The sequence below is a fragment of the Bombus vosnesenskii genome, unplaced genomic scaffold (assembly GCF_011952255.1).
Source record: "Bombus vosnesenskii isolate JDL3184/JDL3185 unplaced genomic scaffold, Bvos_JDL3184-5_v1.1 scf7180000013788, whole genome shotgun sequence".
In the NCBI taxonomy this organism is placed as follows: domain Eukaryota; kingdom Metazoa; phylum Arthropoda; class Insecta; order Hymenoptera; family Apidae; genus Bombus; species Bombus vosnesenskii.
In genome coordinates, this window is record NW_022883218.1 from 937530 (window position 1) to 956871 (window position 19342).

At 36.7% G+C, this 19342-nt stretch overlaps 1 protein-coding gene across 11 annotated transcripts in view; it reads left to right on the forward strand.

Annotated features, from left to right (window-relative positions):
* The window catches only part of LOC117238978 (rho guanine nucleotide exchange factor 17), a 70049-nt gene that overhangs the window by 4736 nt on the left and 45971 nt on the right, over positions 1-19342 (forward strand). For 10 of the 11 annotated variants that reach the window (XM_033504224.1, XM_033504225.1, XM_033504226.1 and 7 more), the window contains exons 2-5: positions 8629-8809; positions 12958-13605; positions 14869-15105; positions 15818-16316. In XM_033504224.1, the coding sequence (XP_033360115.1) occupies positions 8648-8809; positions 12958-13605; positions 14869-15105; positions 15818-16316 (1546 nt within the window). In that variant the 5' untranslated portion in view covers positions 8629-8647. Of the gene's footprint in view, positions 1-232; positions 412-8628; positions 8810-12957; positions 13606-14868; positions 15106-15817; positions 16317-19342 lie in introns of those variants that run through there. The other variant, XM_033504217.1, reaches the window with a different exon arrangement.

Here is a 19342-nt window from a genome sequence, read left to right on the forward strand (position 1 = left end):
GGAGCGGCACTCGGTGCGGTAAGGGAGCCTCTTCTTCGCGGAGGCTTTCACCAAGGTGGCATCATATTCCTGATCCGCGAACCGGCCGCGTTTCTTCGATCCTCTCCACTCGTCTACATTGCTCTCGTCTCTCTTCGTCGTTTCTGTTGTCTCGGTGGCCAGTGTTCGATAGAGGTTTTTAACGAACGCCACGCCCGTGTCCAAAGAACCCTACTCGTTGTGCCTCTGTGATTCGTAAACGCCTTCGACGACGTGACCTTGAGCTCCACAGATCTCGAGGACTTCGCCAGGTCACCGGTACGATATCAAGATCTACGTCAAGACCAGGGATCCTCTGTTGACTGGTCGCGGGACATTCCTTCCATCCTATTTCGTCTCGTCGCCACGACATGCGGCTGTCTTGATTAATCGGTAAGCGAACCAGTCCGCTTTCGACGATTCGTGGCCTCGTCGATGCGTGGGTGATCGCCCCGATGGCGCTTTAATGATAGACCCCGTGATCTCTCGATCAGATTCTTTGTTTGCATTGTATAGAGGTTTTTGTTCTCGTTCGAAGAGAATGTAGGTGGGTCTTGCTATTTGCGGCGCGCGCCTTTAACCCTTTAACTGTCTAGCGCATCTGGCAGATGATTATGTAGATATAGGCCCGCCTGTGTATTCTTAAAATGTAGGATGTTTGCTGAACGGGAGTTAGACTCGTGCGAAGCGTGTTATACGCGGTTCTCGAAGCAGTTTGGTATTTTTAATGATGCGTGTGCAGGTTCATTGTTTTAAAAGGGTCTTCTGGCTTCGTTGGAATGCTTTCTTGTGTCAATGAAGGCTGTATGATTTTTACTTTACCGTGATTACTCTTATGTTTTCTCGTGATTATCTAAGTAATTTTTGGGGAAAAAGTTGAAGATTTATTATTGTAAAATAATATCTGGCTTTTCTTAAGATTTCTTCTTTGTACTATAAATATCTTATTACATCTCTGTTTATCTATATTTATTTACAATTAGTAATAAATGAAATCGCATTAGTCACATTATATATTTTTCTCTCATAATTAAAATATACACAGGATTCTATTATCTACAGAAAAAAGCGTTATGCTTCCTTATTCAAATAATCAAGGAAACGATAACATCATTGACGTTAGTAACTTACGAACAAAAAGGCGGCATGAGGAAGAATTTTCTTAGGGGGCTTTTAATTTATTAGTGATAAACGGCATTGAACGAGTTTCTGAGAGAAACTGGCGATAACGATCGATCGAATGAGGTAAAGGCACGCGAGATGCTTTATCTCGCGTGTATTCATTGTTTATCATTGAGTACAATTGTCTGGCTACGTGTGCAGCCGTGCGATCGCGCAGATGTTCAAGACAATTAAAAGTGATTGACGCGACTCTGCCCGATTCTCGAATCGTCGCGACAAATTAGGGCCGTATAGAGACTGAGCGTAGGGGCGAACGATGAACGTGTTCTCGTGTTAAGAGGTTCAAACGTGCATTCTATCTTTAGCAACATTTCCCCGAAAAGAGAGTCTCAACAGAAAGAGAAAGAGAGTACAAAAGGGTTTGCGTTCTTCGATAGAGCAATACAAAATCATTTGATCGTTTCTCTGAAAAGTCCCATCTGGGAAACCGTAACAGACAATTATTATAATATAATATTCATTTAATCGAACGTATACATTCCTGCAATGGGTCACGTACACATCTTCTTATTGTTTATTATATTCGATGAATTAATTTTGGTTTCTTTCATGTAAGAAGGTTTGGGATTTATGTTCTTTTGTGCGATTTTAAGTAAAGAACAAAAATAAAAAAAATATCGCGATAAAGCGGCGGGTGCATCTCAGCGAGTTGCAGCAGCTTATCGTTTCGCAAATAAACCCAACGACGCTTTCTGCCACATTGCGATGACAAAGCAACGTGCATGTTTATCGGTTGTTTGCACCAAGACGCGTTGCGTCTCTCGTGCAAATAACATCGCCGGAACGGAATGCGGTTGCCTCTTTTTCTTCAACGCTTTCCTTATTCGTATCGTAGCTTCATGTGCCAAGAAAGACTTTTGGTCTTCTCCAAAAGATCGTGGATTAAAATTAGCCACGAAAGTGTCTCCGCTTCGACGAAGACGACGTGGCGATTCCTTTTTTTTTTTTCTTTTCTTATGAAATCTGACGAATGAAAATAGAAGCTTCGTCTTCGTCGAGAAGAGCTCGATTAACGATAGTGTTCGTAGAAAAGCTGGCCGTCGACAGTGTTCTTTCTCCCGTGTGTTTGACCCTGTACGGATTTTTGCTTATTATACTCGGAATTCTGACGCCGCATTGCGGTGCATTTCTTTTTTCGCAGTGAATGTTCTTTGTGAGCAACGCGACAAAATACGAGTTTGCACCCTCGTCAATATTTACGTCACGTTCGTTGTATTTCGAATTCTTCGTATATTTTCCGCGTGCCATGGCACTTTGCTGTACGTGAAACCACTCTCTTCCTTCGATCGGTTGAATCATCCAAATCCGGCGTTTGGATTCCGGACGAAAATCATGGCGGGCAAGGTGCCAATAAATGACTGTACTAAGAGTGCCACCTGCGTGCGAGATGCTTTACTCGATATCGAATCTATTTCACGTATCTTTCAAGCATTAGTTGAACAGTTTTACGATATTTATTTTATGGGGACGTTAATATATAACCCTAATGTATAATCCTATAATATCGCTTTATAGTATTTTTATGGAATTATGCTTCCGGAAAACAGGTCTATTAGGGTTTATTAATGTATTTTATTGACAGGATGTCAGATAGGAAAAAGAGCAATGTCGTCTTATCGGTAATTTATAATTTAATTTATATGCTATACAATTTAAGTAGATATTAAAGTAAAGTATAATATTAAGGGCTTAATTTTAGCTCTTTACTTCTATTATCCTCCATTGTCGAATACCCTAATGTGTGAACACTGTATTGAAGAAACAAGTGCTTTTTTCTGTTACAAATAGTATTATTGTACGTGTTACTACGTGTATTAGAACATAAACATTAAGGGCTGGTGTAAACGAGCCAGTTTTTTACTTTGCGTTCTCCCTGTGTCATATGTCTTTCTTTGTTTCCCAGTTAGAACCAACAATGACAGACATATGACGCAGCGTGAACGCAGCGTCAAAAAGCACGTCTCTGCACGGCACCTTAGTGAAAATAATGAGAATGTGTCTTCTCATCACGAAAATTTATGTAGTTCAATGGCCAAAAAATATGATATCCCTAGATAATAAAAAGAACTGGCAAGTTTCTTGTTCTTTACATGAATAAATGAAATGTAATATCAAGACGGTGGGTGTTCTATTATCTGAACATTTTCGTCTCCCTGTTATGTAGTTCCGATACGGGAAACTTTATTGTATTACGACAGTGAAGTGAAGTGCGTAGGTGGAACGGATTTGTGAATTAGAAGGAAAACCACGACCTCCCGGCTCAAGACACTGGTGTACAAGGTATTCGAAATACTACGCCGCGATGTCGCGTTCCGAATTTAATTAATACGCGGCTGCCGCGATACCAATGCCACGTGCCGACATAAACCAAGATGAAAACTTGGAATAAGGTGGGAGCGCGTGAGCGTCGCGGAATTCGAGAATATCGCGGGTGCTGTGGGTTCGAGGAACGAAAAGAAAGTGAAAGAAAACGCCCTCGGGTATCCTGCCGCGCACCAGGCGTCTTTGGTTTCTTCGTCTTCTTTTTATTCACCTCAACGCGACCCTGGCACAAGTTCAATTCGTTCCGGCCAATTGGACTCGGGACTGTGTAAAAGAGCCGCTTTCCGCGGACCAATCGACCATTTTCTCGAGAGGAATGCATCGGTTCCTTCGCGGCTTCGTAATCAGACGCGGCTTCGTAATGAAATTTGCATTTTCTACGTTAGGATTTTTGCGAAAGCTTCCAGTCGGGTGATTATCATTCGTCTCTTCCTTTTTGTTTTCTTTTTTTTTGTATCTTGTCAACTTGGTTTATTAGTGGAGATTAATTTAGATCGTTGTTGTCGAGTGATGCCGTTAGTGATGGGATCAAGTATACTGTAAGTTGGTTCGAACCTAATTGCAAAGACTAATATTTATCGCCTCATAAGTTCGCCGAAAAGAAACAATATATTTAAATAGATTTGAACTAATTCAGAAGTTATATTGGTTAACTTCATAAATTGAAAAGTAAAGAAAATTGTGGAATATTACAATTTTTAGAGAATTTCCTTGGAGAGATCACCTTTATTTATGTTACTTTTTTTGTAATAAATGAACTTTTGGAAATGAACAATTTGTTTATTCAACAAGTTCAATATTAATTACGTATCCATATAATGAAGTTGAGAAACGTTCAAAAAGTGGAGTTGATTAGTTTGGCTTCTAAGGGGCTCAAATAAGAGTATATTTTCAAAGAAATGCTTCGAAAAAAGACACATCTTTTAGTAAATATATAAACATAATTGAATAAGAATCCAATTGAAATATTCTTTCTATACAAAATGATTTGAACAATGTTAGTAATCGAAACATTGGGTGATTGGAATATTCCTGGCACCATTCGCTAGAAAATTGACTCATTTTGGGCGAAAATTGACTCTTTCGATCTGGTGAATCGACTTTCGCCCAACAATAATGCATATCATTGATCATGAACTTTATCGGGATTCGGTCGAATCGAGTTCAACATCCGTTATCGGGAACAGTGGTGGCTCGTGGTTCGGCGAAATAACTCACTCCGGGAATTGAATGTCACTCGATCACTGCTATCTGACAGAAAACACATTAGATGAAAATCGAATAGGCTGGCTAGGATTTACGGTGCATCGAAATAATATTTCTCGTTAATCCCAACCTGTTCCACGGCCGTTCATAAATTCTGCAATGCCGCGTCCAACCTCGATGGTAATTTGCATACGCGAAAAAGAATGGCCATTTTTGTAGTACAAATAATGCAAGAGAAAATGATTTTTATCGTCTCATAAATCTAACCAGCCGCGTTCAACGAAACACGCGATCTGCGTGATAGAATAAAGCCAGCGGAACGACGCGATCACCGTTGCCTTTCGCGATAATAAAAGCTCGTAATTCAACTTTTGAGAAACAATGTCTCTCGTTGCTTTATACAATAGCTTACAAAAGTAGATATACGAATGCTTATATAGACATTTTTTTATGAATATATTATGTGTGTTATACGAAACTTTTCGAAATTTCATTAGAATTGTAAAGAGGCACAACTGTCATTATTATGCGTACTGATAAAATTAGAGATGAATCTGAAAATGTATATGACTTCTATATACATTTTCGGAATGGTTCCAAGACCAATATAATCACGAGTCAAATGTCATTAAAGTGTTAATGAAATATACAAAAATGTTTTATATATTTTATACAATTCATATAATATATTCATAAAACTCTTCTACGTGTTCGAATACTTTCATAAAACATTGTACGTAAATAAACTTGATCTTCTTAACAGTATAGGATTTACTCAGCAGTATATGATTTATATAATCGCTATTATTATTATTTGGAGATGGATGATGGACTCTTAATGTTTCTTTAGACCTGAGAAGACGTACGAACCACTTCAATTTCTGATATAGTTAGCCTTCAGCATTCGGAAATAGAAAAGACATACACGGGTATTTATAAACGCTCAATATTTGCAATCATAAAGTCTCCATCGCGATACTGTTTAGATGAAAGCCAGCTTTGCAAGGATAGTGTAGTCGTTAATGTATATGGTGTAATTCGAAGATTACAAAAGAAAGATATGATAGTCCATTTTTATTAGTTTCTTGATTTTTATATAACTTCATGATTAAGAAGAAATATTTTAATATAAAATACTTAAAGAAGGATAGATATAACTTCATAAATTCAAAGATGTAAGCATTTTAGAAATAAATAATTGTAAAAATAAATCCATGATGATTGTAAGAATCGAATAATATTACTTTAATTGTTCTGTTAATTGAACTTAATTATTGTGTTTTCCACATCAAAAATTCTAGTAATAGAGATAAACGAAATTTTTGCACTATTATTTTCGTTCGTGATTCTCGTACACGATTGTTCACGAATTCCATGAATAAATTTGAATCTAAATGACATTAAAGTAAATAATGCAACACTCGAATCGTTTGAAATAGTAGGCATCTGGGATTTTCAATTTATTCGTTGATTGCTCGTTCATCGACGAGCGCACTGCGATTATCAACAGCAATTTCCGGTCTCCAGATTTATTCGTTCAAATCACAGTGGTTGCTTCACCGAATAAAACGATGAATTCATGGTGGATAGTTTACGCGAGATCACATATTTGTAGTTATAGATGCGCGAATTTGTGCCAAATTTCTATCATACTACAAATCTGTAAGGTTTGTTTTCTATCACAAAGTGTTAAACGAAGAATGAAGAATACAGATATATTTCTTTGTTGGACTTTTTACAGTTAAATGTCGCTTCCATATTTAGCAAAGTTTAAATGCTTTCCTTTTCTGTTCAGAAATCGTCTGTGGCACCTAAATCGGATGTAACGGTGTGATGACGTCAATTTCCGATTGACATTAATCATATACAATATGGCGAAACGTAGATAAACTTTATAATTCTTGGCCTTATGCGACAAATTCTTCTCTTATGAATGGGCAATTACATCCCTAATTCAACACATAACCTTTACTATGCAAATTATTATTATACGTGACATATGAGTATAAACGTAGAAGGCATATATTTCTAAAATTGTATTTTCTACTCAGAGATAACCAATACATTCTTGTAAAATTTTACTTACATGAATGGTACGATCAATATCATGAAGAAAATTGGTACAATTGATGCGGTACATTTATTACATCACAAATAAATAATCTACATTTAATCATCCACGAGTATATGAAATATTACATATGTACATCACTTAGTTTAATATAATATGTACTGCCACTAAATTTTATTTTTGCTTAAAGAATCAGAAATTGTATGTGTATTATCAAATTAAGCCTTTGCGTTTTAAACAATTGATGCGAAATAAATTAGAAGAAAATGTATATCTAAAAACTGCTATTTCATCAGTCTGGACAGTTTCTATAAATTTTTCATAACAGAAACAAATCTAATTGAACTACCATGATTATGCGAACTCACGCGTCCATGTTACGCACGCACGCACGCACGCACTCACGCACCACAATCGCTTCTTGAATTCTTGCGAACGTTTGCGCATTCCCCGATAGCTGTGGAGAACGATTTTATTTATTTACGACGCGTTGCCGTTACTGAATGAAATTCTCGTCGATTCCCGAGAAAGTTTCATTATAGTTACTCGAAGACGTATTGCGTACGCGCGCCGTGAAAGCTTCGGAATAGTTCTGTAAATCAACGTAATCTGTGAGAAAAGAAACGTTTACGAGGTTTGATTTGTGAACAAAGTGAACGTTAAGTCGCGATATTATCGACATTGCTCGTGTTCTGTTCTATCATGGTTAATTTATGATAGTGGAGCCTGAAGAGTATAAGTTGCCGAAGTACTTCATATATTAACCAAACTATAGTCTATGTACTGTACATTGAAAAGGTTAAAGATGAAGAGTGGTTCGTGAGATTGATAATTATAGTGAACAGATCCTGACGTTATCTTGACATTGACATATATAATTTCTTGAAAATGTTGAAAAATTGTGTCATGTGATGTAAAATATAGGAGAGCAAGTATTTAGGTACCTTTATCATCAGTGCATAGTTCATTTTTTCTATTAAATTGAATTGATTAAACATTTCAATCCGTCAAAGAACTCACAATAAATCTTTTTGGTATAATAACGATAAGGATATGTTTTGTATGGAGCTTTTAAAAGAATTATTTGTGCCTTTAGTTCATTTTCTATATTAAGGAAACATCAAACTTTTAAAGGAACATCAAGCTTCTAAGAAAATTATTCTTGTCTTTACTTAATTTTCTACGTTAAAGGAACATCAAGCTTTTATAACATTTTACTACCTATTTTATTATAACCTTTTTTGCAAACTAATTATTCGCAGAAGAGATATTAAAAAATACATTAATGACACACTGATGACTAAAGTACAGTATTTATAGCAAGGGAACCAAAGTGAATGGTATATGAAAAAATATGTAATGAAATTTTTTATTCGCATATTGTATGATAAATTATTCAAATTTCAAAAACTCGTCGTTTTAAAACTATAACATTTTCAGGAAAATTACAAATTGGACCATCCAGATAATTCTAATGTTAAAAAAAGAAAAGAATAAAAATGGAAAGGAGAAAGAAAAATACACATCGCACGTCAAGCGTTGCCACGAAATTTATGCTCGCTTCCTGTCGAATCAGACGGTAAAACCGCGATGGCGTATTTACTCAAAACACAATTTAAGTTTACTTTACGTCATAACGCGGCCGGTGAGTTCATAAACCACGATGGAAAAGCACCATAATAAGATCATTGCCAGTACAAACTCACTATTAAAATAACGGAGACCTTGGTTGTTAACGGAAGAGACGAAGAAGGGACTATTAAATACATAATACGTTTAATGGATTTTTGCCGAAGAGTGTAACGTAATTTGCCTTGTATTCTGTGCAGGGTGAAGGGAGGATGAAGAATGCCCCGCGTCGGTGGAGACGGCGGTGGCGGGCCGGAGAAGGCAGGAGGAAGTGGTTTCGGAGGATGGCTTGGGGGTGCTGCAAGAGCCATGACAGGGGGAAGTGTCGGCGGTGGTTACGTGGTTTTAGGTGGTACCAGATACGGTCTCAGACTTTCTCAGGTAAGAGACTTGGATAGAACCAGATAACAAGAAATACATCGATAATATAAACGTTAGTATTGAACAAAATGATCAAAAAATACGACAGTGGCACGTAAACAAGAATGGAATTAATTTTGTTATATAAAATTGATGAGATTATTCTTGTAATATCGAATGCGTGGATTTTTTTATAATTTAGTTTCAAATGAAATAACAATTCTTTTTTTTTAATGAAGTTTTTAATGAACTTCCCAATAAGTATTCATAAGTGTCCTCATACTTATGGACGAGAGTGAATTGTCTTGTATGATGAAATAGTTCTGTTCTAGTAAAATTTGGTGTGTTTGAAATGTTCCTCGTTCGTCGAAAGGAACTTTTTCAAAATTTCTGTACATTTATATATAGGTTTCTTTATGTTTTTGTATTGTAGCAATTTTTATGTTCTTTATTGTACACTCTTTCGTCATTGAGAATTCTTTTAAAATTCTATTTATCTAAACGCGTGAAAGCTATTCTTTGTTAGATAGGCACAAAAAACAGTCGGTAGCAATTCAGAAAATATAAATATTCGTTAAATGATATCTTTCGTTTCAATCCGTAATAATTCGCTTGCTTATTATTATACTCTTCAATTTTACACTATTCTCTTTACCAACAGAGCAAGCTACAGAATGTATACACAAAAAGAATCACGTCAACGACAAACCTTGTGCTATTATAATTACAGAAAGAGTTACGCAACAAGTTTTTGTATCTCTATCAAAGCAACTAAATGCATTCTCACACAATGTATGACGCGAAGTCTATTACCACTGGCAACGTTTAAAAAGAGCATATTATATTATAAGAGTACTTACGTACAACAGTTCCTTTATTACGAGTCGCATTCCTCGTATCCAAATACGGTTCAAAAAGACTGTACTGTTGTTCAAAGTGCGTCAACGAGAGTTTGGAATGGGGAAGAGGGGATATGAAGTTTTTGAAATTTCACGGTGGTGTTGCCAGCGAAATTTTATTGGTTAAGCGGAATGAAGAGCCGCGAGACCGACGCAGCGTCCAGCCAAATAAGAATCCAAACTCCGTTGACTGTCGTGACGACCTTCGACGGATTCGCGACAGAGAGGAGACGTTTTCGCGGTGAGCAAAATGAAGATGTCGGAAATTCTAAATATAGAGTCGATCGCGTAAATAGAATGCCGCCAGTCAGTGACTCGTACCGATTTCGAGCCATCTCCCTTTTTATTCCTTCTTTCTTCCTCTTCCTATTTTTCACCGATGCCCGTCCTCGTCCGGTCGGAATAATATCCACGTTGACATCATACGCACACGTAGCGGCGACGTGAAAATCTCGTGCGAAACGTACCGCGGCCGAGCCCGCGAACACTTTGCCAAGTCCTTCAATCGTGAATCTTCACCAACAAATCACCGTGAATACGTCGCGTCGGCCGATCGGGAGCCGATGATCTGACTCTCATGTTCCGATTTTAGACGCCTCGTGAACGCTTTTCTCAATCTCAACCCTTTTTAGTCTTTCCACATGGTGGCCTTTCAAGATTTGTTTTTTTCCTTAGTCTGAATTTTTATAAAGATTTTTCATACATTAATATTTGGACACCATGGTGTTCGAAAGATTATTATTCTATATATATATTTATGATAGTGTTATTGAATTAATTGTTGATGCAACAAGTTACAGTAATTTTATATAAAGAAACATGTATATGTTATGTATATATTTACAATATGTAAATGATATAATATTTAATCATAGTATATTTATTTTTGTAATTTCAAATTTCAAAATTATTTCGTTTATTCGTTTAGTTTATTCCAAAAACTACGTGTATTAAATAAATAGCACTTATATTTCTACTGACTACAATAAGTACATATATACATTTTAAAATAGATATACTACAATATTACACAATAAATACCTACATATCCCTATTAGTACCAGAATATAATCCTTTGAATCGCATAGTAAATCGTAAACTTTAGTAACATTATATCATCATTCAACGAATTTTAAATACCAGGAACTCGAGATAAACTCGTTTCATTAGACGTCTCAGGTAACTTAAGCAAAATTAAATTCTCCAAGTATCTGAAACACTTGAATTTAAATTCGTACTTAACCTAAATAAATATATCGAATCTCCGAAAGATCAGCTTATTCAAGTAGAAAAGATTTCTTTAAACTACTCGATATATTCAAATAATCTTCTCTATTCGAATACATGATTACTGTGTAAATATAGGTCTCTTATAGTGTTATTGCAACACGAAGCATAGGTATTTCTTTATCTTTTTCATTTTAGCATTTCCTCGTGGTATCTCGTTCTCAGCCGCGCAACGTAAAACGTCAGAATAAAGATCGAAGCAGACATTTCGAAACATATCTCACTATCTCAGGAGGATTTCCAGAAAGGAGATTAGATGGTTCTACTTTCCACCATATCCCCCGTACACCGTGTTGCATACAAGAGTCAGAGGTCTATTTCAGAGGAGTTTATCTCCAGCTCGTTCGTGGGAAGAAACAACGTCACCTTGCCTCGACGCCATTGTCTCCTCTGTTATCCTCTTTACCATAATCGTCCTTATACACGTATCAATCGAACCCATAGATAATCATAAAACGACGCGAATAATCATTACAGATTCTCAGTAACATCTCAAGATGCTAAAATATTTCAATGAAAGAAGATTTTCATTCTTTGCAGTCAAGGACAGAGAAAAATGAAATAATTTACTTAATTCTTAACTTCTAAGAAATTAATTTCGAATAGTTATAATATATATTATATAATATTATAGAATAGTTATAATTAAAATTAAATATGAATTTATACGTTAGATCTTTTTAATCTTTTTCTTCTAGTTTTAGTCACAATGTACAATTGCAAATACGTAGGTGAAAATGAATGATCAATAGAAAAAATATTTAAATTAGGTGTTCCCTCGTAGGCAAGGACAAGGTGAAATTACCTTGTACAAGCAGGTTCTACTTCCTATGTTTCGTTTTACACGGTATCACAAGAAGCAGTCTTTGAGTCTCTTTATGTACGAAGCCACTTCATAGGCTTTAACGGTCCCATTTGTTCCGCTGCTTTCGTGCTATATTACACAAAGGACTATAAGTACGTGGTCTGATCTACATGCATGAGAGGCCGCCTTTTTTCATAGCGGGCTACAAATTAGGAGTAAAATATTCGTGAGGTCTTTGTTTGAATACCTTCATACCTAAAGGCTAATTCCTTTTACTTCTATGTCGAAATATGATTTATTTAAAAATATATAAGGAACGGTTCAAATAATTATAAGTGTTATAATGAGTTTTAATATCGCGGGAGATTCGGAAGAAAAATGTCAAGTATTCAATTGTAAACGAAATTTTATACGCCGTGATAATGCAACTGTGCGTAGTTGGTTTCTTGCTGATCGTAGAACATGTAACATGACAATGTAAAGATTCAGCAGTTTTCTGGAGTTTATTTTCGGAGTTTACATATGTTCTTGATCAAACTAGCCTACTAGTAGTCGTGTTAACTTGGAGTTGTCAAGTGTACAATTTAGTGCCCTTTAAGATTTCAATTAATCAAATGCGAAACGTAGTTTCTGTAAGTGCCATTGTTTCAATAAGTTTCCTTGATATGAAGTAATCAAGAATAAAAGATTAGATTTTCAATGATTCTCTTGACATTTTGAGCCTCTTAGAAGACAAAAACCGATCAATTCAACTTTTTATTGACCTTCTGCTTTATTACATAAGTATAATTAAATGTTTCTTTCGAATTCTCGAGAAATATGTAAAAAATTCCAAACTGTAACTTGCTAATGTATTTTATAAATTAATTTCCAGCATAAGATTAAAAATTATGCACTCCAATGTATTTCGAAAGAATAACGCAACAAAAAGAATTTTACAAAATATGTACAGATCATAAGCTCTCAGCTAATATCATTTCACAGAAATTAATTTCAAGACAATTGATATTCAAAAAATACCAAATACTAAAAATAATAAAAACCACAATTCTCTCAGCACAATTTTCCTCTCGACTTAAACGTTCAAAGCAATTCAAATAAATCACTTAAGTAAAGAAATAAATCAACAAACAAACAAACAAATAAAAAATAAATAAATAAAAAAATTTTTTTTTCAGGAAAGCTTGCCGCCATCGAACTCGCGGGAAGAATCGCAGGAAAGACGTCGAAAGAGGAGTTCTCGGGAGAGCGATTCTCGCGAAAGACTGACGGAGAAGAGTCCGGAAAACGCGGCGCTCGATCTGAGCACGAGCCTCGCCGACTGCTGTTGCATCGGTCCACGTTCTCGTTTGCCGTTGCCAAGGATCCCGCCGTCGGCAACGAACGTCGCTACGTCGTCGACATACCCGTTGTCGTCGTCGACGTCGACGTGCGGAACAAGCGGTGGAAGCGTTGTAGGTGGAGCTGGAGGTGGTGGTGGAGGAATTGGTAGTGGACAGGCTCCTTTTCCTGGGCCTCCCACGTTTTCGAACAGCCGTGTTGCCGGCGTGGAACAGCCGGCGACGCTGACGACGCCAACGACGTCGGCGCAACCGTTGGTGAACTCTAATAATAACCGAGGGATGCTGCAAACGTCGGTGGGGAACAGCACTGGCCAGCACCATCAAGCACAATCGTCCGCGACTCTAACAGCGGCGGTACCGTCGTCTTCGTCGCCATCCACTTCGACATCGTTCAACACATCCACCGCCGTTCCGACGTTGCAGTCCGTCTCGGTACCGCGCCAGCTAGCACAGTGGACCAAGCATCAGACGCTGAAGCTGCAGGTATTTCTTCGAACGTTCAAGACATTCGAGGAAGATTTGCTTGCGATGATTAACGTTACTTCTATTCCTTTCGGTTCAATTTGGGTTATCTTTCTGGTTGGGTTTGGTCTGATTCGATTTGATTTGGCCCTTTATACGTTGATTTGATCGTGTGTAAATGCGAAGTGGATCGTGGATTATGAATTATCGATAGGATGTATGAACATACAATAGGTTTATATAGTTTGAGTAGATTGGAGTTTTGTGATGAGAGTTTTCAATCGCGTTCTGGTGGATATTTTTGGGAATACGTTGATCAGAGGAACGCTTCAGAGGCTGTAGAAAAACTGTTGTGATTTCGTAAGAGTGAGCTGGTTCGTAGGAATTTGGGACGACGTGTCTTCGACCTGAGAGAACGCTTTGTGTCAAAGCTCGAGAGGTGGCTTACAAGTGGTAGAGGTGTAGTATTTTTAATGGCTGGAGATGGGGGTCGGCGTGGAAGGTCTCGCGAGGATTGATTATTATTTATTTCTTTCCATTTCTCTTTTATCTATATCCGTCTCGTTGAAGACCAGTATTTCTTTTGCTCTTCTTTCTGTAACTGTCAAGAAAGGAAAACAGTAACAGATCGAGTATAATGTATTTGACAATTCGTGGATTTTGCAATTCTTGGCTAAGCCAGATTAATTTTCAACTGACAAGGAACGAGTTTGCCTTTGTTGAATTTTAGTTCACCTGTTAACTTGATTCAACCTGTTAATTTGGCTTGGTCGAATTCCAATGAGAGATGATAAAACAGAGAGAATAAGAATTGATCGCCGGGCAAGTGACAAGCCTAGAGAATCGAAAAGTCGTATGTGTACGATACGTAGGTGTCTAGTCGAAGAACGATATTCTATTTTGGTCGTCATCTGTCTTTTCCCTCGCGGCAAGCACGAGGCAGCGCACGCTGCGCAGCACGGTCGATCCAAAAATTGGTTTGGTCGCGAGTGCACGATCTTAAAAAACTTATAAGAAAGAACAGAATCGAGAAACCTAAGAAAACCTTATAGTCAAAGCTAAAATTTTAATTTCACAGACAAACATTCCGCAGTTTTCTTGAATGCAACTGGGCACTTAAACATTGATTACTATTTAAAAACACTTTTGAGCACTAGTTTAAAAACTTATTAGGTAAAAAATGAAGTAAAGATATTAAGTAACTCTGAATTTTTTTACAATTTATAGGATGAAAGTTTGGTTTGGTAATATTGTGGTGATAAAAACGTAATCTGTTGTATCCAGGAACCAGCAGTGATAGCGGTGGACCGATTGCATAGGTTCCGGTGGAGCGGGGGCGGAGGAGGAAGTAGCAAGAAGTCCTCTTCCGGCCCCCGGAGCGAAAAGGCCGAGCGCCTTCGAGAGCTCACCGAGAAACTCAAGGGACCAGCCCCGGTACCACCACCTAGGAGACCTTCGCGGGCTCAAGCATCCTCTCCACCCCCCAGTGGGTATCAACCACCCTCGCAGAGCTATCCTCAGGTAAGTAGAATTCGCTTTCTAATTAATAAATCTTTTTGTCACTTCTAGCAACTTCTTACTTTTTCCACTTTTTATCTTTCCGCAGGAAAGAGACTGAAAATCTGTTTCTGTTTCCTGTTTTTTAAATAATAATTTATATTCACTCGTATATGAAATGAGTTCGCCGAAATTTATAAAACAAATATGGTATTTGATGATAAATGTTTTCCTTTGAGTTTTTAGATCTTTTTCAGCATTTCTTTTTCCGTTCAATATTTAAGATATAACGATGAAGTATTATAAGCTATCAGTTCAGAGATTTAGTTAGAAATATTGTAATGGAATTTCATATCCAAAAGGATTAAAAGATTCTTGTTAATCACGCGATTAAAATATTATACTAATTTCCGTGCCACTAGCTTCATAAAAATGAGTAGTCTTACATTACTACAAGATCTACAATGTAAGACAATTCTTGAATTACCAGATTTTCAGATTCTCATATTATATAATATTACTGTTTATCATACTATAATAGTAATCATTGTTCTTGAATCATTGTTATAAAAGTACTGTTTAGAAAATACTCAACCTAAGAAGTTCACAATATCCAAGTCTCATTCACCACGACGATGCGACTAACAATATATTTGAAAATACTCAGTAGATGCAATATATAACTTCATGAACAAAAATTCTATCATTTCAACGAACAACCAATTTTTTCCTCCAGACAATAAATCAAGGATGTGGTCGCTGCGATGGTCGACCTTCTTGTCGAAGCTACACGTACAGTGAGGGTACGAGTCATGGGTCGGGAAATCAGCAACACCAGCTAAAAACGATCAACCGGAGTGACAGTGTCGGTGATGAGTGTTTCAGTGAGTCGAGTAATGACACGTGCAGGAAGCTATGTAGCGACTCGAGGAGAACCTCGCGGTCGGTCAGGCAACATGATAGGAACAGTGGTGACGTAAGTGACATCAAAAACGAGCTGAATGCTAGTGCGGACGGCGCGAAACACCTGAGACAGTACAGTGATTCGGTGGTGGATAGTGGTACATGTGTGGACGATTTGTGCGACGATCTGAACGCCTCATCCGGGGCAGGCAACGAAGGCGAAGCCAGGGATGCGATCACAAGATTGGAGCCCAGAGGGCCTCTTCTTACGTTTCACAGAGCTAGTGCGCCATTTAGGAGCGCTTCCTTCGGCCAGGTGGATTTCAATCAAGGTAATTGATTCATAATAATCCTGTTTTAGTTGAACACTGTTAGGTTGTATCTAATATATGAACCTCTCGATATTGCCTGAACATAAATTTCAGATACGTTTCAAATTTTACCAATATAATAACGAACTTCGTGTCTTATTACAGTGGAAATGAAATTTTTAAAAGTACAAAGCAAATAATATATTCGTAAAAATTACTTAAATGAGCCATTATACTCTTAAATGTTGACACTAATTTATTTTCGTATTAGTCATTTTTAATTCTACTAAAGAAACTACAATGAGGAAGCTCAAGTCGAAGCGATCATTAGCTTATAATCGCGATAGGTTTGTAGATTTTGTTCACAGGTATCATATCCATAGATATAAATGATCATACACTAAGCGGTAGAAGCATTTGAATGGGCGTAGCAGTGGGAGTAGAAGCAACCGTAAGAACAGTTACTCCAAAGCATTCATTGTACTTTGTTTCCGTGTTTATCTTTTCGGGTCTTCACCTGCTCGGAACTGGTTCTACTAGTCACTCTCCATAAAAGGTTCTGCTTTACTTCTTTACTCGAGCGTTATTACTCTAGTAGGTTCAAAGAAAAACATTTTGTTTCCGTCTGTCCAATGAAACAATATGGGAATTTGTCGACAAATGTTTTTCCGATTGAAAGGAGTTAGTGAATAATATCCATTTTTATGAGAAATTACGTTTCTAGTTGAAATACTTCTAAAGAGAGGACGGATCAATAGTGGCATATGTAATAATGGCGTATAAAAATGTTAATAAAACCACTAGAATTATGGAACAATATATTTCATGATAATTCCGTGTATTATAAGAAATTAAGTTTCTTTATGAACTTTAATTCCTTCTGTTTGTTAAATTGTATCTTAGTATAAGAAGATCGTTATTGATATGCATTATTTCTTGTTTCAATTTTCTTAACGCTTTTCCTAAAACATCATAAGTCTTTTTAGTTATTAGAACGTTAACAACTAAAAGATTCAAATACAAAAGATTTTAACATAATATTAAAGCTACAAGCTAATTAAAATCTTGGTATTTTTCCCAAGCTTGGCGAACGAACCAGTGTAGCTTACAACAAGAAAAACGAATAAAAATGAGATCTTCAACTCCATCCTTATCGTTCATCTCTACTTCCCATGCAAGTATTTTCTCCAAGGCCAGCCAAAACATTAAACGTTCCACGTATCATGATCTTCAAAGTTCATTTAATAACGCCATGAGCGTGAAGTCGGAAACAAAAAAGGGAAAGAATGAAGTTAAGAAACGTGAAGATAAAGCGCAGAGATAAAATGCGGAGATAAAACGCGAGCTAGAAGTTACGAGTTACATAACGGGACGCGATAATGTTACGGCCAATATCGTTTCGTTTTCATTCCGAAGCACGATAAGTAATCGCCCCTGTGGCGAACGCGGAAATTTGGAAGGAAAAACATTGTCAATTAATTATATGATTTGTATACGGCCGATTGTGTACTTGTAAATATTGGCCAGCAAGTCCGGGAGCTGCGCGCGAGAATGCAGACTCGGGCGGCATGGCGGTTAGCCAAATAAACACTACCCATTATGTCTATTATTATATTCATGTAGGTGTCGGTTTGTATAACTGAGGATAGGGACAATCTAAATCCGTAAAAAGCAGCGAATATCTCGCAAAATGTTCGTTCGTTACTGGAAAACATCTTTCGTGTGGAAAATGTTCTTCATTGTGTTTTTTTTTATTAACCATTAAGGCCAACGTTGCGTTAACACATTTCATTTGCAATCTTCTTCAGTCAATTTATCTTAATGGACTCTGTTTTCAAACATTGTGACCATGAGCGGGACTGTGCTCACTATTTTTTTTTTCGTCACATTTAGTTTAAAATTTTTTTATTGTAATCGTAAGGAACACATATCGTTACAATGCCAGTGCAGTTTCAAAAAATTTCGTATAATATACGCGATATACTCATGAAAATTGTCTATACTAAATGCTAAAATACTTTCATGAATCACTTTAGATGACGGTTTGTATGATTAAAGATAGGAACAATCTAAATTCGTTAAAATATCTCACAAAATGCTTCTTCATTATCGAAAAACATTTTTAGTATAGGAAAAGTTTATTTTTTTACTTTTTCTCTTAAACATTTAGTCTTCTACCCTGGCATCTTTCTTTTTCTTCTTCTTGCGAATACGAGTCTGCTTTTTAAATTTCACGCGTGTTAAAGAAGCCTACGTCCTAAATTCACTCGATACACCGTGTGACCATATTTTATTCGTGAATTCCAGTCCAATAATTTTCGAGAATTCCAAATGCTTTTCCTGTGCGAAACTTCTCACCGTCTGGCATCGATCGATGTTTAACGATAAACAGTTGAATCTCAATTTCGATGCAATTCAAACCAATTCGATGCTTTACAATACTGTCGCAATTTGAATCAGTAGGAGTACGATTCGATGCCAAGAACTGTTGAAAGTTCCGATCAGTTTTGGATTTTAATGTTTCGATAAGTTTTGAGAATTGTGGAAGTCTTGAAAATCTTTATAGAGTGCAATGTTTTGAAAACTTGATGAATAGGTAATCAATATTTCACGTAGAATAATGAAGATAAAATATAATAGAAGGTATTGTAGAATGATTGTACTGATAAATAATCGTAGATATAGTTGAAGATATAAGATACTGAATACTCATTAGGTTTTAAAGGCTCTGAGACCGATCAAGATTTCCAATCAAGATTTTCACGACTGATCGGAGTATTAAGAACTCGAGATTTTCAAAAATAATCCAATTGCATTCGAATTCAAGACTTGAATCTATCGAGGAATAAACAATTTATATAATACGAGTTAATTGATTCTTCCCACAGTACTTCGCATTTAGATAAGTGGATTCAGCCGGCAACATTCAGACATGTGATATTTGGTTTCAATAAAGGGAGTTGTACTGTATTTCGCAGTACATCACTAAATTTTGGATATTCGTGTTGAATAGTAATAGGTTGAATAGTAATAAGTTGAATAATAGA